General features: G+C 40.2%; 2 protein-coding genes and 1 long non-coding RNA gene across 3 annotated transcripts in view; 2 read left to right on the top strand and 1 right to left on the bottom strand.

Annotated features, from left to right (window-relative positions):
- On the bottom strand, positions 1–27868 carry LOC148800866 (uncharacterized). The gene is made up of 2 exons (XR_016068589.1): positions 27593–27868; positions 1–5675 (listed from the first exon to the last, which is right to left on the bottom strand). It is a non-coding gene; the product is annotated as an uncharacterized LOC148800866 (long non-coding RNA).
- LOC104610605 (26S proteasome non-ATPase regulatory subunit 14 homolog) lies at positions 233–9195 on the top strand. Its single transcript, XM_010277311.3, has 6 exons — positions 233–367; positions 613–790; positions 7420–7501; positions 7916–8092; positions 8190–8357; positions 8615–9195. Exons 1-6 carry the CDS (start codon positions 238–240, stop codon positions 8804–8806), a joined length of 927 nt encoding a protein of 308 aa, XP_010275613.1. The 5' UTR covers positions 233–237; the 3' UTR covers positions 8807–9195.
- Positions 26810–27943, top strand: part of LOC104610595 (putative starch synthase 4, chloroplastic/amyloplastic) — a 33024-nt gene continuing 31890 nt past the window's right edge. The window contains exon 1 of the mRNA XM_019199967.2: positions 26810–27648. The gene's annotated coding sequence lies outside the window, so the exon portion shown is untranslated. The remainder of the gene's footprint in view (positions 27649–27943) is intronic.

A 27943-nucleotide genomic window follows, 5' to 3' on the forward strand; every position in this document is an offset into this window, starting at 1 on the left:
GGCCATTTGCGTTACTTGGGGAGTACTCCACATGTCCATTCCACACACAGAGAGAGAGAGAGAGAGGATAGGTAGCAGGTAGTAGATAGTAGTTCTTCCAGGTTACAAGTTCCATCCAGTCCACAACTGGAAGCTGCTCGATGAAAACTGTAATCTGATTCCAGTCTTTCCCAGATCAACCAGAAGAACAAAGCATAGTAGCAGGGGCAAGGAAAGTTATCTCAGGGTCTAAGAAGAATGGAGAGATTGCAGAGGATTTTCTCGGGTGCAGGTGGGATGGGACACCCTCCACCTGATTCTCCCCTCCTCGATTCCTCCGAGCAGGTTTACATCTCCTCGCTTGCCCTCCTCAAGATGCTCAAACACGGTATCAATCCTATAGATCGTTTATCCCCACATTACATATGGAGTTTGAATTTCGTGATTCGTTGGTTTAACTAAGTATGAATGTATAATTAGGGTTCTTTTAGACATACTCGGTGGTGTAAATATTAGAATTTTCTTTGATAGGTGATGATTTTGTAGTACTGTTTCCGTTATGTAAGTTGTTTGTTCTTTTCGTCCGTTGATGTATCATATGGTTTAAAATTGTCGAGGTTAATGGTATGACAGGAAGAGCTGGTGTTCCCATGGAAGTCATGGGATTGATGCTTGGTGAGTTTGTAGATGAGTACACTGTCCGCGTCGTGGACGTTTTTGCTATGCCTCAAAGTGGTACTGGTGTTAGTGTTGAGGCCGTTGATCACGTCTTTCAAACTAACATGCTTGATATGCTCAAGCAGACGGGGAGGTACTTCACTTGGATTTCACCATCCATAGCTTGTGATTATGCTTTTTTTTTTTTTTCTTGGTTTTTATTTTGCTTTTAAATACTGTTACTTTGAAAATTATGTATATAACAGGAAGAACGCTTCTCTTGTTTTTCTTTTTTTTTTTTTTTTGATCAATAACTTCTCTTGTTTTTCTTATTAATGCTTAATGCATATAGCTTAGTGTCTTTTCTTCAAATTGCATATGTTGGGTGTATGAACTGCTGACATCGATAAAAGAGTATAAATTGGCAACTAACAACACTCTCCGGAGCTGCAGCATGAATTCTATCGATTTCCAATTCTGAATTGTATATTATCATTGGATGTTTTCCCAGCCAAGACTGCCAAGTGCACTTGGGAGGTGCTGGTACACTGAACCTGATTATGTTGGAACTAATAGCTGGGTTCAGATTTCTTTGCTTCTTTAAACTCCTTCTCACTCAGTGACATACTTAAATATATTTTGGCCTCTCATATCGATTTTGGTTACAAAGGCCTTTATAAAGTCTAATGACAAAACATGATTCTTTTTATTGATAGTCAAAACAGGACTTATGTAACTGACCTAACATGGTTTGTATAAGGATATGTTGATTTCCCTTGATGTGTATGTTTATGTTTACTATCAAAAAAAAAAAAAAAAAGAAAACTTTATGTTGATCAATTTAGTTGACCTTTGGTTTATTTTCTAGTTAGCTTGTTTCTAGTATTTCATCTGTGCTTGTATTTGTACTTGTTCCTTTCTGCTAGCTTATAGCCAAGGCGGTTCTCTATCTTATGATTAATAAAATCTCCTTAATTTTGTTGCTGATAAAAAATTGCACCTTATCTTGCGCTGAGATCATTTGGCTACTTTTGTATAGTGATCGGACCATACCCTTATAATCATCAAGGAGTTTGTTATGTTCTTTTCTGCTGTACATTGTCTGATGTATTCGTTCCAATTTCTCTATTATTATTATAACTTATCTTTCTCAAAGAAAATCTTTAAATGTGTCAGCTTAATACTTCTCTCCTCACTACATATTACTAGTTACATTTTGTTCTTCTTAGTATTTTATGTTACTAGGTTTCCAGAGAAAGATGAATACTATTGTTATTAAATGAGATGGCAAACTGTCTACATCATTATGGGCTGGCTAAGAGACAACAAGCAATCTTCTTGGCAATACAGGCATGTGATGAGGGAGATCAGGCATCTTTCAACATAGCTGGGTGTCGCTTTTACATGGGTGCAAAGAACAGCCAACAGCTTGGCTGATCCAATGGGAAAACAAGGGGTGAATAGAGCACCATAGAGCACCACGCTTTTGGGGGGAGGGGGACATTCCGTAATGATGTACACACAGAATTGAAAATAGTTGGGATCTGATCTTTAACTAGCACAGCAAGACCTTATGCATTCTGTTGTACAAATCATTCTTTATTCATGTTAACAAAATTTCAAACTGTATAGCAGGAGTTGATTTGGAGGGTGGAATTGTAGAGTGTAGACTTGTTAGCAGCTTGCCTGGAGTGTTCTGTCACTTGTTGGCCAATAACCTATCTAGGTCTTAGGTGCTAACCCTAAGGAAAGCTATTTTTGGAACCCAATTTTAGAAAGGTGTGAAAAGAGGTAGGATCGTTGTGATAAAATCCACGCTAGCTAAGATGCCAATTTACTTTCTTTCTATTTTTAGGATTCCACTGAGGGAAGCAGACAATCTTGAGAAAGCGATGAGGGGTTTCTTATGGGAGTTGGGGGAGGTCGTGTGTGGAAGTAAAGAAGAGAGTGAGTTGGGGATTGGAAGTATGATTAAAAAGAATTTAGCTCTTTGTAGGAAGTGGTTGTGGAGGTTCTCGTTAGAAAGTGAGAGATTGTGGCATGGGATTATAGCTTGTATTCATGGCAGATTGGAAAATGGTTGGGATGCTTGTGTATCTCGTCAGATGACTTTGGCAGTTTGTTTGGGTTGGTAACTTTGTTCTTAAGGACCTTTTTCCACCATTGTGTTCTATTTCCTTGTACAAAAAAAAGGTTATTTTGAAGTTCCTCATTACTTCTTCACATGTTGTGGGTCTCAATTGGGATTTTGGTTTCCCATAGGGGTTAATGGGTGAAGAATCTGTTTCCATGATTGAGCTTTTACAACTTGATAGAGTGTGATTGGAACCTAATAATCTGGACAAAAGGATTTTGATTCCTTATTCTAAAGGTCTCTTTTATTGCACCTGCTTTTCATCTCCCTTTACTAGTCTCCCAATCGTCAGTTCTTTCTCTTTAAGGAAGTTTGGTGCAAGCCAATTCCCCCTAAAGTTACTACTGGAATGTGTTTTTATGGGAAAGTAAACACCTTGGATTTATTGCAAAAGAAGAAACCCTTTCTTTTTATTTCCCCGAATTGGTGCTTTCTTTGTAAAACTAATGGTTAATCTTGTTATCGCTTACTAATATCTTGTCCTTTTTCTGCAGACATTTGGGATTTGTTTTCTCTTTGTTTGGGTGTAGGTGAAACTTGCCAATGGATGTGACTATGCTATTTGATTTATCAACCTTTGCCTAGTCAAAGAGAAGGGAGAGAATAATTTGGAGGTGTATGAGAGCAGTAATGAGTTGGACCTTATGAGAGGAAAGGAATGCAAGAATTTTCCAAGAAAGGGAGAGAAATGCGCAAGAAATCAAGGAATGTGTAATGACTAGGGTTATTCATTGGAAGATTGTGGCAACAAACTATACTAAGGAAAATAGGGCCACCTTGGTTTGGACACCTCCTTTTGAAGATTACGTCAAGCTAAACTTTAATGGAAGTAGCTAAGGTAATCTAGGCCCTTTTGAAATTGGAGGGGTTATGAGAGATAAGGAAGGAAAAGTATTGTCTTTCTTCTTGGGACCAATGGGCGTTGGAGATTCTATAAAGACTAAATTGTTTGCTGCTTTCAAAGGAATTCGGATTGCAAATGGGTTGAACATAGAATGCTTGATTGAAGGTGATTCTAAGGTGGTAGTGTGATGGTTGAAGGAACCAGAGTCAGTAATGTGGTGCTTTAGGGAGGAAATTAAAAAGTTCAAGTGGCTAACAAGAAATATGAACCTAAGAATAGAATGGGTAGGGAGAGTGGCTAATGATGTGATGTCCTAATTCTATTTGTGGGAGAGGCTGCACCTCACACCACTCCAAGGGATATTTGTAATGCTTTTATCTATGATGTTTTTAATAAAATTTTCAATTATCAAAAAAAAAAGAAAAAAAAACTGTCTACATCATTATTAAATGAGATGCCAAAGTTATATTTTTTTAGATAAGTAAATGGCAAAAATTTTATTAAATGAAAGGGAATTACAGATCAGGGTGATGAGACAGCACCCGAAAACAAAGAAAAACAAAAGTGCTTACTACCAAATTAGATAACATCTCTCATGGGTTTGGGATAAATGGCTTCAGTTCTCCTTGGTTGATGTTCTACTACAGGTTCTTTTACTTGTCTATAGAGATCTTCCTCACTCTCAGTTATATGCTTCAATGTCTATGAATTACAAAGTCAGATTGGACCACGCAATCAAAGATCTTTTCTTTTGGTTCGCAGATCTAAGAAGTATATCTTCTTCTACATTTACTTTTTCCTGCCAAATGGAATGAAAGATGCAAGAACTGTACTGATTAGGGAACCCGCTTTCTATTTTGACTTTTTAGAAATAATTCCCTTCATCTGAGATCCATGACTCAAGTATTATGCCAGATCATTTTTTTCCTCTCTTTTTAAGGAATCTCAAATCTGACAAGAAAAACTACAAGAAATCTTAAGACATTCTGAACCAAGGTAGTAACTTAATGGCATAATTGATAGCTTATCAATAGCTGATTTGGCAAGCAAGTCAGCCATGGCATTGAGCTCTCATCCATCTAGCCTGGATATATCCATGGATTTTCTTATATCACTAAGGTAATGCACCAGCCCCCATGGGCACCATTTGATTGCATTATTGGAATCACCTTCAATTATCAAGGAGGAGATTTAGAGTTGTCTAGCTTACAAGCTCCCATAAGAAGAATCATATTTGATCAGTAAAGAAGGATAATTTTATTAAAATGAAAAAAAGATTATAGCCAGCAGGAGAACACAAAACACAACAATCGAAAGGAATTACAGAACTGCCCAGAATAGATCTTGTCTGTACACTCCTTGTTTTGCTAGTGAGTCAACCATCCCATTTGCAGTCCTTCTAATCCAAGTGAAAGTGGCATTGAGCTCCCTGGCTAAACTTTCAATCTCTTGCAAGGAATGTCTATAAATCCAGGGAATGTTACCTCTGAAACTGGACCAAGAAATCACCAGTTTTTAATCTCCTTCAACTCCAAATTTTTAAAATCTGCTTGTTTGGCAAGTTTTAATCCCTGCAAAAGAGCATGAAGCTCAACCTTTATGGAGTCATCTGCCCCTATAGGCCCTGAATACATAGCCAGAACTTTGTTTGTTGAGTCTCTGAACACACCCCATATACCTGCCAATCCCGGATTCCCTATGGAACTGCCATCAAAGTTCAACTTTAACTTATTTGCAACAGAGGGTTTCCATTCCATCACCATCTTTTCTTTCTTCTTAGTTGAACATGCCATTTCTTTCCAAGCCCGCAGGATATCAGCCACAGAGAAGCTTTGGAACAGCTTGAGTGTTTTTATCCAATGAGCAGCTTTTATCTTTACAGCTTCTACCAACTCTTCCTTTGGTCTGCATTGGCCATTGAATATTCTTGCATTCCTTTCCTCCCAAATTGTCCATGCCACAGCTGCCCTCGCTGATTTCCACATTGTTCTTCCTTTCTTTGTTGGTTGCCTTAGGAAGTTTGGGCTGAAGAGGCTCACTACATCCTGTGGGGAGCTCCACCTGGAACCAAATAGAGAGCAAACAGATTCCAAACAAAAAGCACATAAGGACAGTTGATTAGTAAGTGAGAGAGGGATTCACCATTCGCAAAACAAAGAAAGCACACATGAGGGGAGAGGCACAAATGAGGTCTCCTCCTTTGAAGCATATCACAGGTGTTCACCTTTCCGAGGAACATCTCCCAAAAAGTTTGAACTTTGGGTGGAATGGGCTTACTCCAAATCTCTTTCACTGGGATATCCTCTACCCCCCCCCCCCCAAAAGAATGCACAAGGGAGTTAAAGAATGCAGCATAGGAAAAAGAGCCATCGGAAGAAGTGGACCAGACTCTAGTGTCCTCCAAAGATTGGACTAGAAAAGCTGAATTGAGGTTATCAAAAAGGTTTAATAAGCTTTCATATTCACAATCCCTTAGACCTCTCCTAAACCCAAAGTCCCAACTCAAGGTGATGAAACTTGAGATAGGTCTCTTCTTATAGTCAGAAATCAAGTAAAGATCGGGGAAAAGAGAACAAAAAGGAGAGTCACCCCACCAAAGGTCTTCCCAGAACAGAACCCTGGACCCACAACCCACATATACTTGGGTATATGTCATACTTGAATATGATTGTTTTTTCTTGCAATTTGGTAATGGCAGCTAGCTTGTGCTTGTTATCAGCAGTGGTAGTTCCATCTGATCCTGAGTATGGATTATTTGAGGCACAAACCTGCTATTATTAACTGTTGCTATTATTAAATGGGCCTAATAAATATGTTCAGGGTGCTGTGAAATCAAGTATGGATTATTTAAGGCACAAAACCTGTTGTTATTAACTGTTGCTATTATGAAATGGGCCTAATAAATATGTTCAGGGTGCTGTGAAATACTCTATTTCCACTAGTAGCAAAGAATATTGGAACAATTAGGGATTTAGGTTAAAGGGAATTCCTCAGTTCTTGAGAAACATGGGGGACCATCTTTGAGTTTTTGAGTGGTGAGAATCTGATTGTTGGATACTGGTAAAAAGAATAGCTTTAACTTTTGTTATTATGGGCTTGTATGTGCTTTTTCTGTTCTTACTTCATATGTTTTTCTTATTTCTGATTGTCCTTGGAAGCATGGAACTTTAGGAAGACAATCTGGCTTTGTTTGAATCTACATAAGCCAAAAGACCTGGGAGGTGAGATAGGATACATCAAACAAGTATCCAATAGAGCAAATAGATTGATTTGTGGGAGATGCGGTTACTCTCTTTGGTGGAGTGGAACTGACTTGGTAGTTTATAAAAGAGCTTCTTTATTGGATTAATTTTTCCTAGGAAGCTTTTGTTGCAAATGCATCGAACTTTGAAAAATGCATAAATTGTCGTTTGTACGTAACCATGGTTTGGCAGTTTTAGTTATTGACAATCTTTTCCTTATTGGAGCTGTTCCATTAATTATCATGTAATTCCACCAATTTCTCTGTAATTTTTATGTCTCTAATTTGAAGACTCATACATTTATGATTTACCAGATTAAATGATCTTTTGGGTATATGCCTTCTTAATTCTTATCATTGCATAGTACTGTGATTTTGATCCTAAAACATGTCTTAATTTGTGCTTGGAAGACAAACAAGAGCAGTGGTTTTATATTAGGTCCTTCTGGACATGCATATTTCTGCATTCTGCCTTTTCTTATTTTTGCTTTCATAAGCATCTCTGTGATTAATTCCCCATCCCCCTTTCTCTCTTTTCTGTTAAATTTTTTTTTTTCATTGCAGACCAGAAATGGTGGTTGGTTGGTACCATTCACATCCTGGCTTTGGCTGCTGGCTTTCTGGGGTTGATATAAATACACAACAGGTAGTTTTGTTGCTTAAATAATTTCTTTTTATTATGTCACTTATACTAAAAACCATAAATGCAGTTTATAGGTTGTATGTATTCTGAAATGGCATTGGATGTGGTGATTTTGGGCTATTATTACATGTTAAATATTGTCATCAATAATAAAAAGTAATATCATATCTATTATATGTTGCACATAATAAGGTATCCAAGATTAGAAAGGAGGCGTTACAGCACTATGGTTTTCAGATCTAATATTTGTTCGCTTACTAGCCAGTCTTTCTCAATTTTTGAATGGCCCTGTGGGAATGGATTGAAGATACATGGTTTCATGCCTTTATTCAGTTCCTAGAGTTACATTACATTTTATGTTAAGATTTTAATGTCGATTGATTCCAGTGGTGTTCTCATTTCATTTATGTATCGCAGAGTTTTGAGGCTCTGAATCAAAGGGCTGTTGCTGTGGTGGTGGATCCAATTCAGAGTGTCAAAGGGAAGGTGGTTATTGATGCCTTCCGCTTGATCAACCCACAGACAATGATGCTTGGCCAAGAGCCACGCCAAACAACTTCCAACCTTGGACATCTGAACAAGCCATCTATCCAGGTAAGGGCATGCAATTGTGCCCCTATTAAGATATTATTGATCTATACACCAACCAGTTTTCACAATATGACTGTTTTTCTTTTATGATCAATTACAGGCGTTGATCCATGGGTTGAACCGGCATTACTACTCGATTGCCATTAACTACAGGAAGAATGAACTTGAGGAGAAGATGTTACTAAACCTACACAAAAAGAAGTGGACAGATGGCTTGACACTACAGCGGTTTGATATCCATTCAAAGACCAACGAGCAAATTGTCCAGGTAAAGGAAGTTGAATTTTTTGAGGTGGCATTTTTTCTCCGCTGCAATATTTTTGAATTCTTCTATGTAGCATGTGTTTTTTACTTGAAAAACTAGTTGAGCTCTTGTGGCTGATAACTCTCTTATTCTACTTCTCTCTCAAGCTGACTTCCTATTCTGTTTCTAGTGTGAAATTAACCAACATAATTTTGGAAACTTCTATACTTAACTATATATAGCTCAGTACTGAAATAAGTTTTATGTTGGTGAAATATCAGGAGATGCTAAGTTTGGCCATAAAATACAACAAGGCAGTCCAGGAAGAAGATGAATTGCCTCCTGAAAAGCTTGCTATCGCAAATGTAGGCAGGCAGGATGCGAAGAAGCATTTGGAAGAGCACGTATCCAATTTGATGTCATCAAACATAATTCAGACTCTAGGGACCATGCTTGACACAGTGGTATTTTGAGGGGAAATACTCTTGATTCCACAAGGTGGTAGATCCTGTTGACAACATCCACCAAGAGAAAACTTGAAGATTCAAAATCCATGTAACTATGGCAAGTAATCGGAGCAGAGTAATGGTGAATTTGTTGTCTTTCAACAATTCAACCTAAAGACCAAGGATCATATTTCTTATTTGTATTTTTCATACCAAAAAATTATGGGTTATAGTGATTAGGGGAATTTAATGTGAGAAAGTCAATTAGACAAATTTGAATTTGAATAACTAATGCTTGAATAGTTGTCGATACATCCACAGTCTACCATGTAAGTATTGAATGGTACTCCTGTAACGCTGTTGCTGGTTTGTCTTTCTCTTGATTGATGGAGTTTGGTTGCTGTCAATGTTCAAAATTTTGTCATGCATTGGGCGTATTGTATTGTATCGGCGATTGGCCAATTAATAGGTGTTTGGGGTTTTCGATATTTAGGGGTAGGCAAATTTAAAATTAACCCCTTGTGAGATTTTGAAAAAAAAAAAAAAAAACTAAAAAAAGGGAGTGTGTGATCAATTCCCCCGATACGCATATTCATTCGTATTGAGGTATGTTGATACTTTGAAGTTTGAACCTTTATTGTCTTTTCTCGTGGTGTTTGCCGAATTTTCTATTCACCGTCTCCTACCTTTCGAACACTGACCAAGAGCTTTTTGTTTCCAAACACCACTTCCATTAACGGTTGACCTTTAGAACTTAACTATTCCATCTCCTTTCCAAATTGCTAATAAGAATTACTCACCTAAGTTATTGTTTATCATTTTCCTTGTTTGAGTGCATACTCTTATCAACTAAACTTCGCAAGCAAAAAAGAAAATGAATCAAGCAAGAGAATCCAATGTTCGTCTTCTTCCTTTAACAACAGTGAATAGAGAATCAAATCAACTTGCCATCCTTCCAACGTTCTTTCTTCTTCTAAGTGTAGATCCATCATATAGAAACATCAAAGATACCATAAGAAGTGATCTAGGAGCATCCACAATCAAATAGATAGCCCCATTTTAGGGTGCATCTTCACTTAAATATATATATATATATATATATTACAGAATAGATACGCTCATCGTGCAGGAAAAGGAATCTACTCGTGTGAATAGATTAACAGTCTCACTAGGCGAACAAAGATTATATGTTATTCGAAAATGGCATAGAAATCCCTCTATACAAATACAACTTTGTTACTTTTGATAGTATTGTAGAATATATTGGCAAAAATGTTTTATAGGAATGTTTCATTTTGCTCTTATCATAGATAAATGTATTATGATATATGCTTTACCTTTTTTCTAACTTTTTTTTTTATCTATTATAGATGTTGGAGCAATTATTTACATGAACAACACTCCCTACTATATCCAAATTTAAAAAAAAAAATTATTATTATATCAACAATAAGTTTATGTAACATGCTCATGCATAATGTTTAATATGAAATTTGTGACATTCACTAGGACAAATTTTTCTATTCAAAAACTTTCAAAACTAAGGTTCAAGAACCCATGAATTGAGTAGGAAAATAACAAAATCACATGAGAGAAAACTAGATTTTCTCTTCAAGGTCAGTTTTGGGATTTGAACTAAATCAAATTAGATTTAAAACTACAAGAAAGGTTAGAATTTTACTTGATAAAAATGCCCTCACAAGTGCAAGAGCAGATGTGGTGTTCACACCTAAGAAATCAATCTCCTTTCTCTCGATTCAATCCAACTAAAAATGGTGCAACCTTTGATATTAAATGACTCGATCTCCTTAAAGAACAACTATGTTTGGTCATCCAAATCACCTCTATCAATGAAGAATTCTTATAGAAGAACTTGAAAAATCCCTTCTTAAATGTGGTTCAAAGTGATGAAGAAAGGAGGACAAAATGGATGAACGTGTAACATATTCCAACCTCTAATGGGTATTGATGAGGGGCATTTTGGTCACCCCGCACAACTACCGATATGTGGACACTATTGGCAACACAGTGTCCAACTCAAAAAGGCAGCTCGACAAACCAATACGTGGCAATCGACATCAAGTGTGTGATCGAGATGGGGTGAGCTTGGCCTGTCGACAACACCAGCTCACCCAAAACTGATCCGCGTGCCACACCCGCACGAACACCATTACCGCGATTATAGGAACAGCTCACCGAACCATACGCCACAAGACCTGTGGGCGACTTGTAACCGCCACGCGAATCTAGCAACTGACAGTCCAGCATGCCCTAAACCGCGGAAGCAGCTCGGTAGAAGACTCAGAGACGTTGATTGATGGCAACTGAACCTCATATAGCTATAAAAAGACCTCAGGATCCCTCTGAAAAGTATGCGCACAGAAACTCTTAAACTCTCTCACATATCCTCACTAAAATCTCCTTACTGACTTAAGCATCGGAGTGTCCTCCTAGGTAAAACCTACCCAGGCACTTTAATTCTTCCCTTTTTACAGTTCTTTCCAGCTCGGACCTATAGTTTCCAGCTCGACAGTACAGCTCGGCATTGGCAGATTAGAACTTGGTTTGGGCCCAGTCATTGACACGAGGAAGAGAGCAAATAGCGCATCATCAATTGGTGTCGTCTATGGGAAACACAACGAAAAACTAGCATTCCCTTCTTTCATTTCTTCCTTTCTTTTATTCTTCTCTAAGAAACCCTTCAATGGCATCTTCCGGCAACCCTTCTGCCAACAATATCAATGGCTAGATTCCTACTATTATGATTGGCCAAATAGACGTTCTGTTACCACCAGCTGTAGCACAAGGCAACATGAATGTACCTCCCCCAATAGCTAACCCTGCGGCACCTCCCACAATAGTCGATGTGCAACAGTTCAATGACCTAGCACAGTGTGTTCAGACCATGACCGAGCAAATTAGGTCATGGGAGAGCAGATTCGTCTTCATTACTGGACAGCAACAACAACATCAACACCAACTGTAGCAACAACAACAACAACAACAATATCAACAGCAGTGGCATCCTACAACGCCCAATCAGCTCGTGTCACGAGATAGCCAGCAGTTACCGCGTAATAGCTAGCAACAACCATTTAACAGCCAGCAAGTGCCAGCCAACAATTAGCAGGTCCCATATCACAACCAGGAGGTTCCGAGGAGTAGCCAGCGATTGCCTCCTCAGAACAATGGCCCGAATAATAAAGACCCACCTCGCCCACGGGTACGTAGTCAGATTCAGGTCCCAGACAGAGTAGACCCAACAACCCAGAATGAGCAGGCCCCATAAAGAGACAAGCTGAGGTTCCTACTAGGACCGATGCCGCTAGTTCCACCGAATGCACCAGGAGGAAGAGCAAGAAGTGCACACACCGTGCAGGAAGAAAGGTGCAGCTCGCCCACGCAAGTGGCGATGCCCAACATGGGGAGAACAATGTAGTGACCAGTAGGATAGTCTCCCTCTCAGAACCACCTAGCCTAACATGTGAAACCCCACTAGCACCTAAAATTCTTAAAGCACCGTGTCCAAAGAACTTTTGAGCCCCAACTTTAGAATCCTACGGGAGGAAGACAGACCCAGTGGAGCATGCAAACAACTTTCAGGCTTTCATGCTCCTCCATGGGGCAAACGACACCTGCATGTGTATCACATTCCCCACGACACTGAAGAAAGAAGCTTGGCTTTGGTATTCCAGACTGACACCAGGATTAATAAAAAATTGGGATCAATTCGCCAAACTCTTCATCAATCAATTCGCTACTAGTAAGAGACATTCCAAATCAGTGACCTGCTTGTTCAACGTTGTCCAGAAGTCAAATGAGACGCTCAGAAAATACATTCAAAGGTTCAACATGAAGCATCTACAGGTCCATGACCTGGATCCCGTTGTGCAGCTCATAGCAATGAAGAAAGGCGTGAGGAATCGCAAGATGAAATGGGAGCTCGAACTACACCCTCCAGCCACCATGGAAAAATTTCTTGATGTAGCCCACCGCTTCATCAAAGCAGAGGAAGCAGTAGGGATAGAGTCTGACATAGCAGGAAAGAGAAATCGTATTGAAGAAGAGGCGAGTACATGTAGAACCAAGTGAATGAGCAAGTTATAGAAGATAAGCAGATCGCCAAGGAGAAGGCACAACAGCTCGCCACACTGCAAGAGTAGGTCACTAGTCAGAAGATCAGGCCGATGGTCAACGATGCCACCAACATACACTAGAGTGTTTACCCCATTGAATGCTAAGAGGAAGGAGACCTTGATGCAAATCCAATCCAATGATTACGTGAAATGGCCACCAAAGATGAGGGGGATCCTATTACTCAAAACCCAAATAAGTATTGCCATTTTCACAAAGATGTTGGACACGATACTGAGCATTGTTGGAACTTAAAGAACGAAATTGAGAACCTCATCAAAAGAGACTACATGAGGCGCTTCATCAAATATGAACGGCAACCCGAAGTAGGAACCAACAGGGAGGCACCTCAGAACAGCAAACAGCAGGAGTCGACTCCCCAAAACCAGCAATTACAAGAATGGTAGGCCCAAGGGACCATAAAGACCATAAATGTAATTACCGGAGGCTCAATAATAGTAGGTTGCACCATGTTAGTGGGAAAGAATGCGGTAAGAGAACTAGAGCAAGAAGACAGCCAGCCATGCAAGCGCCCCCAAAAGGAGGAGGTTATTTATTTTACAAAGGATGACATGCATGGGGTCCAGTACCCCCATGACGACACCCTAGTCGTAAAGCTACTAATAAATGACTTTAGAGTGAAGAGGATTCTAGTGGATTCAGACAACTCGGCAAACATTTTGTTCGTAGAAGCTTTCAAGAGAATGGAACTTAGGCCGACCTGCATCCTGCCAACATACCACTAGTGGGATTCGGCAGTGAGATAGTTTGCCCGATTGGCAGAGTAAGGGTGCCAATTGAGGCGGGATCACTGCCCCACACAGTGCGCTTTGAACATGAATTTCTGGTGGTTGCTGCCTCATCACCTTATAACGCAATTCTGGGAATATCGATCTTACATGCAATGTAAGTTGTGGTCTCAACGTACCACCTTGCACTAAAATTCCCGACGGACACAGGTATAGGAGTGCTACAAGGAGACCAACTAGAATCTTGAAAATGCTATGTAGCTTCGCTGAAGGCCAAGGGCAAGATGACAGTTGATATTGACCTGGAAGCACCACCAGAGAACATAGAAGAAAGAGCTCTCCAACTAAAGAAACCATTGCAGTCCAAGTCTCCGAACTAAACCTGAGAAAACGCTCCAGATTGAAGCTCGCCTAAAAGAACCCCTGCAATCTGAACTGGTAAGCTTCTTGTTAAATAATTTAGATATTTTCTCTTGGTCAGCTGCTGAAATGCTTGGTATAAACTTAATGTTGACCTTACAGTTAGACCCGTCCGAAAGAGGAAGAGAAACCTCGCCCCAAAAAGGTGACACATAGTGGACGAAGAGGTGGGGAAGCTACTAGCAGCAGACTTCATTAAGGAAGTCCAATACCCGAGCTGGATAGCAAATCTAGTCCTAATAAAGAAGGTAAACGACAAGTGGCGGATGTGCATAGACTTTACAGACTTGAACCGAGCTTGCCCAAAGGACAACTTCCCCCTACCTAGCATAGATCGCCTGGTGGATGCGACCTCGGGATTTGAGCTACTCAGTTTCATGGATGCCTACTCAAGCTACAACAAGATCCTACTGGATCCAGAAGACAAAGAGAAGACAACTTTTATCACTAAAACAGGCTTGTACTACTACAAGGTCATGCCTTTTGGTTTAAAAAATGCTAGGGCAACCTTCCAGCACTTAGTCAATTCTGTTTTTTCTGATTTAATTGGTAGTAAGGTGGAGTCTTATGTAGATGACATGGTTGTAAAAACACTTTATTCAAAGAATTTGATTTCTGATTTAAATCTTGTGTTTAACATTTTGAGGAAACATAATTTAAAATTAAACCCAAACAAGTGCGCTTTTAGTGTGACCTCAGGTAAGTTCCTGGGTTACATCGTTAGCCAACGTGGTATAGAAGCCAATCCCGAAAAAATCCAAGCTATCCTAGACATGAGACCACACAGCTTGGTTAAGGAGACCCAAAGACTAACTGGACAAATAGCAGCTTTGAACCTGTTCATCTCTAAATCGGTTGGGAAGTGTCTTTCCTTCTTCAAAGCTATAAAGAAAAACCAAGCCTTCGAATGGACTAAGGGATGCTAGTTCGCCTTTGACGAGCTAAAACAGTACCTCAGCTCTCCACCTTTACAGACCGGGCCAAAGATTGAAGACAAGCTTAAACTTTACCTCTCCACGAGCGACGAGGTATTTAGCTCAGTCCTTATAAGAGAAGTAGACAAAGTGCAACGACCAGTGTACTACGTAAGTAAGGTCCTCCATGCCGTTGAAACAAGGTACTCCAACATAGAAAAGCTCGCCTTCGCATTGGTGCTAGCTGCTCGAAAGCTAGGACCCTATTTCCAGGCCCACACCTTTGTGATACTAACCGATCAACCTCTAAAACAAGTTCTTCAGAAACCTGAGGTCTCGGGGAGGCTTACCAAATGGGTAGTCGAGCTCAATGACTACGATATCTGGTATGAACTACGCACAGCGATAAAAATACATGTTTTGCTCGACTTTATTACCAAGTGTACCTTCCGTTCGCCATTGCCCGAACTAATAGAGCTGGAAGCAGAAGCCACATCCATCGCGACACCTCCCCCAGCTCGCGAGATAGCAGGCTGGGACGAGGAGCCCTAGATACTTCATGTGGATGGCTTATCCAACCAAGGCGGAAGTGGAGCTGGGTTAATGCTATACGGACTTAGCAATATAAAGTTGGAGTACACGCTCCAATTCCAATTCTGAGCTTCGAATAATGAGGGCGAATACGAGGCACTACTAGTAGGCTTGGCATTGGCAAAAAAAGTGGGATCTAAACACATAATTGTCTGTAGCAACTTGCAGCTCATCGTGAACCAGGTAAATGGGGTCTATGAAGCCCGAGAACCCTCCATGGCAGCATACCTGGCCAAAGTAAGAGAACTCCTTCCCAATTTTGACTCTTGGTACCTCCAATCTGAGATCGAAAAACACAGAGGCTGATGCCCTTTCTAGACTAGTAAGCACGATTGACTCGACGAAGCGAACTATCTACATCGAAGAATTACCTCGCCCTTCAATAAAAAGAGGGGGTGAGGAGGTTGCCAACATAACCGACGTGGAGCCATGCTGGGTCGACCCAATCTACAATTACCGGAAACATGGAACGCTACTAACAAAAAAGAACGCGGCTCGCCGAATAGAACGACAAGCAGCTTGCTATGTGATAGTAGGCGAGCTGCTCTACAAGAGATCCTTCGCACTACCTTATCTACGATGGCTAAGGTGAGCTGAAGCGAGCCAAATTCTACAAGAGATCCACGAAGGCCTCTGCGGAGGACACATAAGGGTAGATCCCTCACTCAGAAAGCCTTACAACAAGGATACTACTGGGCCACCATGAAAATAGATGCAACCGAGTTGGTCCAACGATGTAATAAGTGTCAACGACACGCGAACATCCTACATCAGCCCGCCACCGACCTGAGATACTTGACCAGCCCATGGCCATTCGTGCAATGGGGCATAGACTTGTTGGGACCCTTTCCACCAGCTAAAGGATAGAAGAAATTCCTGGTGGTAGTAGTGGATTACTTCACCAAAAGGGTAGAAGCTGAGCTTCTAGTCATAATAACAACTCGTAATGTCCATAATTTTTTCTGGCCGAGTATAGCTTGCAAGTTTGGCCTACCTAGAGTACTAATCTCAAACAACGAGAAGTCGTTTGAAGACGTTAAATTTCATAATTGGTGCGCTCAAATGGGGATAAGAAAAAACTTCACCTTAGTGGCACACCCTCAAGCTAATAGACAAGCTGAAGTCACCAATAGAGCTATTCTACGAGGACTCAAAGCTCGACTTTCTCGAGCTAAGGGTTTGTGGGTGGATGAGCTATCCAGCATGCTATGGGCATATAGGACCACTGTCAAAACAGTAACAGGTGAGATGCCACTCAAATTAACTTATGGAACCGAAGTTGTAATACCAACTGAGATAGAGATTCCAACTCTGCGATCTAAAGTATATGTTGAAGACTCAAATGAGGAAGAGCTGTGAGCTAACCTCGACTTGATAGAAGAAGCTAGAGACCTTGCCTACATTTAGACAGCAGCATACCAATAGCGTGTAGCTCGGTACTATAAATCTCGAGTCAGAAAATGCAACTTCAGAGTTGGCGACTTCGTGCTCAGAAAGGTTATGGTACTCGAAACTAGTATAGGGAAGCTCAGCCCGAATTGGGAAGGCCCCTATAGAGTTTCTAAAACCATAGATGGGAACACATACGAGCTCAAGAAGCTTGAAGTAAGGCAGTACCTCAAGCATGGAGCATGGACAACTTGTGTCGGTACTTTGTTTAAGTAGTGTTTCAAGCAGCTTTCCAACCGACAACCTGTTCAGCAGTGATAAATCAACAGTCACACGGTGAGCTCTCCAAAGCCAACTGATAGCCCGGTTAGCGGTAAGAAAGAAAAGCAAAAGTATCACCGTAACAAAAGGTAGCTGAACCACATTGATCAAGCAAGCATAAAGTACTAGAAGAAACAACTATTTCCATTAGCAAGAAGGGGAAGAGGGCAAAAATGGCCTTACAAGAAGCAAACCAAGTGGCCGCTTAAAAAAAAAAAGAGAGAGAGAAAAAGAGACAAAGGGAAAGTTTGAATAGCTTCGGACAATGCGGGACACGCAGGCCCCAGAAATCTTACAGGAGCATGAAGCTCCCGGAATAGTAGAGAAAACCACCAACACCACCATGGAACTGCCGACCGAGCTGGAGAGCAGACTACTCGTCACCACCGATATCATCCCGAGCCTCCTCGTCGCCTTCTCCCTCGACCCCCTCTTCGCCATCCTCCTCCTCCTCTTTTGGGGTCAAAGGCTCCTCGTCCACCCACATGATGAGCTCGCACGGGACCTTCCGTGCAGTGACAGAGCTGACGTCGAGATCAAGAAACTGGGACTTGAGATAGCGGCGACATAGCTTGAACCCTCTCTTCATTGAGGGGATACCATTTAGCACCCGCTACTTTCCGTACTCAGGAGACTCCAAGTAAGAAGCAATGGCCTCCTCCTAGCTCACTCAACTCTAGAACACACCTTCTAGGCACACTTCAAGTTCAACTCGGTCAGTTCACGCTGCAGGTTGAGGTTCGCATTATACAAGCGCTAGCGCTCCACACGCTCTTCCTCCGAATCTAGCCCGAGTTTCTACACCTCAACTTTGAGCAAACCAACACTAGCCTGCACTAGAGTGAGCACGGTCCAGCAAGGCCTAACCATAGGAGTTCTCCTGTGAAACCAAAGACAAAGTAAGGCACCTTGCGGAAAGAAACTAAGAAACCTTACGAAGGAAAAGATGACAAAACCTGAATAATGCACTAGGTCATCTGAGCCCCAGCTTTCGCAAGATCCATCTCGCCAATTCGACGCACATCCTCGGGAAGAAGTATGTCCCTGCCAATCCGGGGAGCTACTCGGGTATCACTCGACCGATCTATCACTTTCATGTCTAGAATGAAAGGAATGAAAGGGGGGATGTCAGATACATAAGGACTTGCCTTCCATGCCCCCTCGGTGAGCTGGGGATCCGAAGGGCCCTGCTCAGTGCTCATCGGGTCTCCCTTCCCCTCCAGGTCGACGATGGGAGGAGTCCCAAATGAAGAAACTCTCCTCCTGGGCAGCCTGCAATTAGCTCGGTGCTTCTTACGAGAAGACCTTAGCTCCTTCTCAGCAAACATCATAGAAGCCAAGCTCGCCATGCCTATAGAAACAGAAACATTAGTTGCCAAGCTAGAAAAAAGAAGAAATGAGTAGATGTGCGACCTGACAACCAACCCACCTATATGGCTCAGGCATGCCTACACAAGCATTGGCTTGGCTTGAAACTCCTCAATTCTAACGCATTCCTAGGAAACTTGTTGAACAACGACCTATAGCTCGACATCCTTGCACTCATCACCAACTTCCTGAGGATTACTGTACCAGGCAATGTTGACATCCCAACCGCCTTCCTTCTCAAGAAAAAAGAATCTCTGCCTCCAGCCTCTAACTTTGTTGGGAAAGTTAAAAATCTTCTTCCCGCTACGGAAGCGAAGGTAGAAGCAGAATGGGCCAAAAACTCTTTTCATTTGCACCAAAGCCGAGAAGGCCTCGAGACTTAAAGGGAAGCCACGGTGGTGGCACAAGCTGATTAGCCCAACTAGCATCCTAACCCCATTAGGGGCGAGCTGACCCAGTGACACCCTATAACGCCTCAACACAACGAGGATAAATGGATGGAGGGGGAAAAGGAGGCCAGCCACCAAAGACTCCTCATAAACACACAACCCCTCTCTATCGTGGCCCCAAGGATAATGGCTAGAAGCAGGCACAATCCATTGATACTCATCAGGAATCTCATATTTATGGCACAACTCAACTATCTCTTCCCTGGACAGCTGGGTCCGCCCATATGAACCTATCATGGTCTCTACCTCATCCCTTTTATCCACCAAAAAATGACTCAAAAGCATCTTCACCGGAGGAACTAGACTCCTCTTCTGACCTACGGCCGGATACCCTATTGTCGGCTAAGTTATGAGACATGACAAAAAGATAGAAGGAATACTCACCAGAAAATGCAAAAATGACTTGTAATGATAGCAATCAAACTCGAGAGAAGAAGGAACTATAGCTTGCCGACAAAAAATAGAGCTCGCCTCAATAGACCAGCACCGGAAACTCACTTGCAGATCAGTCTCCTCTCTCTAGAAAAATCCAAAAACAGTGATAGAGTGGAGACCTCGAGGGCCCCCGTATTTATAGCTCGCGGATGGAGAAATCAACAATCCAGATGGAGAGCCATAGCTGGCAGAAGTGCGCTGCTAGGAATCCAGCAGTGCCAGTGCATGACAGCTTGGCGACAGTAGGAATTCGGCATGCGTGCTTCACCCATTAATGCGCCCATTTAAAAAATTCAAAAGAGGCGTGCAAGCCTTCAAAATTCGAAAAGCCTGCCACCCCGCACACGTGGAATCGTGCCATTAGCACAAGAACTATCTAGAAAGAGTGTTCTAGACCAAACCTGAATCGGGTGAACTAAACCACCAGCCAAAGCGAGCAAGCCCAAAATGCCCCAAAAGGTCCTACTCTCTTTGCCTATTGGATAGCGGCTGAAGAGTGGGGGGCAATTGATGAGGGGCATTTTGGTTACACCGTGCAACTTCCAACATGTGGATGTTGTTGGCAACACAACATCCAACTCAGCAAAAGGCAGCCCGACAAACCAACACGTGGAAACTAACATCAGGTGTGTGGCTAAGCTGGGGCGAGCTCGACCTGCTAACAACACCAGCTCACCCAAAACCATTCCGCGTGCCGCACCCGCACGAACCCCGTTACTGTGACTATAGGAACAGCTCGCCGAACCATACGCCACAAGACCCGTGGACGACCTATAACCACCACGCGGATCTAGCAACTAACAGTCTAGCATGCCCCAAACTGCGGAAAAAGCTCTGCAGAAGACTAATGGCAATTGAACCTCAAATATCTATAAAAAGACCCCAGAATCACTCTGAAAGGTATGCACACAAAAGCTCTTAAACTCTCTCACATATCCTTTCTAAAATCTCCTTACTGGCTTAAGCATCGGAGTGTCCTCCTAGGTAAAACCTACCCAATCACTCTAACTCTTCCCTTTTTATAGTCCTTTCCAACTCAGACCTACAGTTTCTAGCTTAGTAATACAGCTTGACATTGCCAGATCAAAACTTGGTTTAGGCTCAGTCATTGACACGAGGGAACAAGAATATAGCGCATCATCAAGTATTTATAGACTTGTAGTAAGTTATAAATAAACCTTGAAAAAGTCAATCGAACTAGGAATTTGCTTGGTTAAGATAGACCATTAATTTAGTCTTAGTTTGACTAGTTTAGGCTAGTCAAGTGTCTAATCAAACTAGAAGACATGCAACTTTGTTTTGAACCACTTCTAATAGGTCTCTAGTTTCTCAAAAGATAAGAGAGAAGACATTCATGTATGGCATGGGTCCTACATGCCAATTGGTTCAAACCGTCATTGAACCTATTAACCCATACTAAGTGGGTTGGGACCATAGGTTGAATTCACTCTAATTAAAGAGTGGATCACTTATTAAGTTATGGGCCTAAACATTTCAGCCGATTAGTACTTAACATTAATCACTTATGCCTTAAACACCCTATGAGCCCATGTCTAATGGTCCAAATCCAATTATATGTCCATTGTTAGATAGTGTATGCCCTTAGCTCCAATCAGATTAATGTACCATTTACATTTATTGTAAATGAATAATAGTACATAATTGATTTATGTTATATTTGGTGTGTTTTTGTGTAATACCCTTAAACTGGATACTTATGAGACTCGTGTTAGTTTATAATGTTCACAGCCGTTGGATAGACCTGGGGAGGTTTATCCTGGCAAGGCTGACACTAATGTGTTGCTAAGTCGGTTGGGGTGGCTTGTCTCAACTGCCAGGGTAAAACCCGAAGCACATGTACTGTGGGTTTTCTTAAAACTCTGAACTTGACCAGTTTCCAATTGTGCTCTGGACCTTGGAGATAGATGGGCAAAACTGGAAAGTTACACTTAACCCCTAGACTCAATTATGGTACTGCACTAGGTGTTGGATTGGGTTGTCTTTGACATGCCAATCAGTGAGATCCTTAGTAGGGGTCAAAACCTGGATATGTTGGGGCAAACTGAGAATTCACCTAAGTGGGTGATCATAGTGATAGAATCAGCCCCTTTTTCGGACAAAGTGAATGATCGGGGACAACAGTCTCTTTGATGAAAACCTAAACTGCCGGTAGTGGATTTTAAACAGTCTCTTTGATGAAATTTGTAAGAATCATTCCATTCTTACAACCGAAAATTTTGCAAGAGAGGAATCGTTCCATTTTATCATGGACATCATCAAATTCGTCTACAATGTAATGTTCATCAGTTTTCATCAGAGTATGCGGAAATTTACTTTCTTCAAGAAGAGAGTTGAGAGGTGTTCGTGCTTGACCGTTGGACTAAAACCATTCCAAAAGACTTGTCTAGCAAATGCCCCTATAAATCATTTGTCGACTACAAGATTAAGTTCACAACAAGAGCAATGAGTGGAAGAAGATGAAGTTGACGACTTTCCTACTTGTAGTACTTACTATGCATCTAAGCTACCTTCGTCTCTTTTGAGGTGAGAGCTCTTGGTTGGTGGATTTTCTACTTATGAGGATGTTTTTGTGGTTGTATATTTTTTCTACTTATGTGGTTTTGGTTTCATATTTTTTTGGTTTTGGGTTGCACATCAACCACCTCTTCAACAAAGCATTTGTTCCTCACGAACGTAGGGGAACAACTGTCGCCATTATGAACCTATTAAGCCATGTCACCATTCCCAACCCAACTACCTAAAAATATTCATAGAATCTCTCTTTTAAGATATCACCTCTAAGTCATTAGGAACGTATCATGTTATTCCCGTCTCAAATCAATTCCTAAAATCTCTCCCCCAATCTATATCCACTCTCTCTCGCTTAAAGTATTCATATTAATTAATAAATTAGTTAGATGTGGTTAATATTTAATTGAACCCATATTCAATGAGTATTAAATAGTGTTATTACCAAAAGTTAATTAACACAGTTAGTAAATTACAAAAATTAATAAATACTATTATAAATTAACTCATCATGACTTTTTAAATATTTTGGGTAAATGCTGTTATATCCATGTTAATTAAAAACATTTATAAAAATTGAAAACTCTTTAACTAATTTCTATAAAATTGAGAATTATATTTAATAATTATCTAAAAACATAAAATTTTAGTTATTGTTATTATTATAGTTAATAACTAAATGCAGATGGGGGAATAAAATATTATGATGTTGGAAAATGAAATTATTAATTAATTTATATTGGAAAATAAAAGATAAATTAGTGTAATTTTGTTAGTAAACTACTTAATAAAAATAAATATTTAATAACAATTTAAAATAATTTTCAATAAATCTCCATAATTACACACATGTAATAAATTTTTCAAAAATTTTCATAAAACCACATTTTCGTAAAATAACATTTTGGAAATTAAAAGATATAATATTGTACTTTTGGAAAATTTTTGAAATTTTATTTAAAATGTATTAAATAATTATTGAAAATTATAGGAATATTTTAGAAATTTTAGAAAAATTTATTACATTTGATAGATTTTGGAAAACTATTGAAAAGTTATGTAATTTTCATTATAAATTATTTGAAAAATATAAAATAGAAATGAGTATGGGAAAGGGAAAACTGAAAATTGAACCAATAATTACACAAATTTTTAAGATAAATTAGTATAATATTGGAAAAAAGAAATTATTGATTAGTCTATATTCGAAAATATTAGATAAATTGGTGGAATTCTGAAAGTGAACCATAAAATAAATTATTTAATAACAATTTAAAAATAAATTTAAATAAATTTTCAAAATTACACAACTATAATAAATTTTCCAAAATTTTCATAAATTACATTTTTGAAAATTAAAGACACTTTAGTGTACTTTTAGAAATTTACCATATGGTTGATGCTCAATATATCCTTTTGATCATTTTGTCATCAAATTGAATATTGGGTTGATAGGGAGTGGGTGCCTTGCCTTGGACCTACCCAACATTAGGGACAGGTGGGGAAAATTTGAGGAATTTCCATCCTTGATGAGGAGTGGGTGCCTTGCCCTAAACTCGCCCAATATTGAGGATGGGGCTGGAAATTCGAGGATTCCCCATCCCTAACAAGGAGTGGTTGCCTAGCCTTGAACATGCTTACCACTAGGGACAAGGCAAGGACAAGGGTGGGGTGCTCCGCCCTATTGCCATTCCTATATAATTGTTAATTATTAGTGAAATTAATAAAAATGTTAGCTTTTGTAATTATTTTTATTTGTTTAAAGTCAATCAATATTTCATTTAAAAATAATGAAAATAATAACAATTATTAAAATTACTATAAATGATTAACAAAATTAAATTTAGTAAAAAATATTTGCTCATATTAAATTAACAATAATTATTTTATTATTAAAATTTTAAATATTAACAATAAATTTGAATAGTTTTAGTTAATTGTTATAAAATTTTGGTTATTAATTTATAAATTAATCAATAGTAAATAAAATTATTCAATCTTTCAGATTTTCTCGTGCATCACACATGTCCCTGCTAGTTATATAATATAAAATATGTACTATGGGTGTTATATTATAATATATATTTATAAAATATAAATATATCGTAATATAATGTATCTATATATAAATAAATAATATATATGGAAATATATGTAGGCTGGGCCAGATTTGAAGTATTGGGCCCAAAGCCCAGCCTAAAATTTTGTGGACCTAACATGGGACCGGCTGTGAACATTAACCTAGGAGCTTCCGGGGCGAGCTGGGCTAAAATTGGTCACTCTGGATCTACTATCCACAAATTGTTCCCACTTCCCTACCCACAAAATAATCAAATTCCTACCTGAATTTGGATGAACATTGTTTTCAGTATTTTAACTACCATACCTTTTCAGTATCGAAATGAAAAATATGGAATGGCAGCAATGGCCAGAAAGTGAATGGTCATGTGATAAGCCATGCATACTTCCATGGGAAATGCATAAAGTGTTCGGGATTTTTCAATGTAAACAAGTTATCTATGGAGCAAATTGAGGGCCCATAGTAACCCAATTTCTAACTATTGGATCAAGATAAGAGATACCAATCCAACAACTGATGAATAGGTCCCAAATCGCCTTCCAAAGTACTCCTCTGTTCGGAAAAGAAACCCCTATCAGCGGTTTATGCATTCTTTAACAGAAAATTTTGATAGGATATTGATGTAATCGTTTCTGGTCACGTACCAATTTTTTTTTTTTTGTGATGTATCAATTTTTGGCTAAGTACTTCGTCATTTGACTTGCTTCCAGGTGGCTTGTGGTGAGCTACTTGGTGACGAGCTCCCTGGTGGTGAGCTACCTGGTGACGAGCTCCCTGGTGGTGAGCTACCTGATGACGAGCTCCCTGGTGGTGAGCTACCTGGTGACGAGCTCCCTAGTGGTGAGCTACTTGGTGACGAGCTCCCTGGTGGTAAGCTACTTGGTGACGAGCTCCTTGGTGGTGAGCTACCTGGGTGGACTCGTCATTTGACCTGCTCCTAGGCGGCCTGTAACTCAGAGGATGGTGGAGCTCCCTGGTGTAGCGCAACCCGACTGCCCTCTGCATGAGGTGATCTCCTCTCTTTTGTAGGCGGCGAGAGCTGAGGGACATGCAAGAACTCCATCTTTTCCTCCTCTTTGTAGGTGGCGGGAGCTGAGGAACCTGCGAGAACTAAATCAGAGAACCCGGGGGTATTTTCCCGGTGGGGACTCTCTGATGCCTAAGTTAGCATTCTGATTGTAGGGAGCTTGGAGAGAAATGAGAGAGCTAAAGAGCAGGGATTACCTCCATTTTTTCATTCTCTCCCCTTGTCTTTGGGGGTCGGAGTCCTTATATAGTGGTGTCCTATCAAATCAGGCGTAACAGCCTCTGTCAAGTCAGGCGTAATCGCCTCTATCTCTCTGTCACAGCCGTTACTGCCAGAGCTGAGGTGGAGGGTGCAGGCGGCTACTACAGAGTACGGCTCTGCCAATCAAGGGACAGCTCTCAGGACTGGCAGGCACGACGCCGCCTAGCGAGAGACGTGGGCGCAGGTCTCCGGATCTTTCAGGTACGGTTGTCAAGCAGGAGATCTTCCTGCGATACGCCGAGCTGCCCCTAAGTGTCGAGCTACTTGTAAGTGCTGAGCTGCCCCTAAGTGGCGAGCTCTTCGTAAGACACCAAGCTGCCTGCGGAGTGGCCAGCTGCCTATGCCGAGCTACCTGTAAGTGCCGAGCTGCCCCTAAGTGGCAAGCTCTTCGTAAGATGTCAGGCTGCCTGCGGAGTGGCCAGCTACCTGTGGCAAGCTACCTATGCCGAGCTGCCCCTAGCTATACCGAGCTCCCCGAGCTATGCCAAGCTGGCTGTGGCGAGCCATGCCGAGCTGTCTGTAAGTGGCAAGCTGTGGCAAGCTCTACCGAGCTGCCCGAGATTCCCGAGCTACCTAGTTGTCAAGAGGCTGCACTTGATTTGCATGAGGTGCCAGGTGTCACAATTTCACTGGAGGGCCAAATCTGCCCTCATTAGATATTGTGCGATTTTTACATTATAAAAAGACTAGTAAGTGTGCACGTGCTTTGCATGTGGCAATTTTAGATGATGATAATAATAGTAATAATTGAATTATACACATTTATGATATTTTACTAATCAAATTAAAAAATAATTAAATTATGATAGTAATTAAATTGGATACATTATTGAAAAATTTGGATACATTATGATCATCTAGAATTGAAAAAAAAATGCTACTAATTTTCTATAATGATTTCTATTATAAAATTTTCTATTTTAATTTTTTTTGAATTTTTATATTAGAACTTTTAGTTTTATTTTAAAAAAATTATTTCTAAAAACTAAATTAGACACATTTATGATTTTTTATTAATCAAATTAAAAAATAATTAAATTATGATATTAATTAAATTGGATACACCATTGAAAATTTTGGATACATTTTGCACATGACAATTCTATATAATGATAATAATAGTAGTAATTAAATTATACACATTTGTGGTGTTTTTATTTCTATTTTTATTTTTTTAACCCCAAAGTTTACTCCCAAGGGAGGGGTGGTCATTGAAGATTTATTAAGATGCAAGAAAAACCTGGGGGGGGCGGGGGGGACGTAAAGCCTTACCCCTCAAAATCTATATAATGCTGGAAACCCAACTCATATATATGTCCAAGAAACCTAAAGTCAACGAATTCTTAGAAAAGGAATCCTAAGACCATCTGCATTAGCCAAATTCTAGATGTGGGAAAAAAGATTCTCTATGCAATCATAAACAATTTTCCGTAACTTCTCTATAGAAATGTACACAAAAGAAATCCAAACTATTCTTGAACTCTTGTACCTATAAAAACCAAAACCAAAGCTTCCAGGAGGCTGTACAAACTCCATTGATAACATCAACCAGAATTTTTAAATCCCACTCAATCATGATCCTATTCACTCCTAAAGCAATTACAAGGTGTAGGCCATCCAGCAGTGCCAATGCTTCTACAACCAAATGATATATCACTACTTAAGGCAGAACTCTATAATGTCAAGGAAACAAATGAATGTGTGTTAACACTGGAGAAAGAATACTCGTCTTTGCTAGCTAACTTGAAGGAGTTGGAGTCTAGAGTAGCAATTGCTCAGGACGATGTTTTAAAACTTTCCATGCTGAAATCTGAATGTAAGGACTTATGGAGGAAGATAGGAATTTTGCAAGGATTGCTTGAGAAGGCAACCAAGAAAGCAAATCAAGCTATTTCAGTGTTACAGAAAAATCATGACCGCAGAATGAAGGTTGATGGGTTGGAAGAAACACTGGGAGAAGTGGATGCATATAGGTTATCATCAAAAAGGCTAGTGCAACAGAAAATTAGAATTTTTGAAGAGCGTCTTCAAAGATCTGACCAAGAAATACATTCTCATGTTCAGCTGTATCAGGAGTCTATGAAAGAATTCCAAGATATACTTAATAGTCTTATAGAAGAAAGCAAGAAAAGGGCATCAAACGAACCTGTGGATGCCAATGTCAAGAAAGCATCTGCAGCGACTGATCTCCAGCGCCTAGAGGTAATTGCTTCTCAACTGCTTTCTTGAGCAACTATATGCGCTGCTCTATTTCTGCAAGGAACAGAAAACAGAAGAAATCGGGAAAAAGAAAGGGGAAGGGGAAGAAGAGAGATCCGGGGAGAGAGAGAGGGAGGACTTTGGAAGTCCGCCGCCGCTACAACAGCTAACGCCACTGCTGTTCGTGTATTGTGAGGTTGGGAAAGATTAACAGTATTTTTCTCCAAATAATTATTATAAGGGTAATATGGAAATTAAAAAATATTACAACGGCAGACTTAAACAAAAGACTAACCAA

Source organism: Nelumbo nucifera, chromosome 4 (assembly GCF_055504915.1).
Source record: "Nelumbo nucifera cultivar China Antique chromosome 4, China Antique-T2T, whole genome shotgun sequence".
Taxonomy (NCBI): Eukaryota; Viridiplantae; Streptophyta; class Magnoliopsida; order Proteales; family Nelumbonaceae; genus Nelumbo; species Nelumbo nucifera.

What these genes read in the sequence shown, in the direction of transcription:
- LOC104610605 (XM_010277311.3), top strand. Translation starts at nt 238, where the DNA reads ATGGAGAGATTGCAGAGGATTTTCTCGGGTGCAGGTGGGATGGGACAC. An exon ending in TTGATATAAATACACAACAG is followed by an intron (nt 7,502 to 7,915) that starts GTAGTTTTGTTG and finishes TATGTATCGCAG; the next exon opens with AGTTTTGAGGCTCTGAATCA. An exon ending in CCAACGAGCAAATTGTCCAG is followed by an intron (nt 8,358 to 8,614) that starts GTAAAGGAAGTT and finishes GTGAAATATCAG; the next exon opens with GAGATGCTAAGTTTGGCCAT.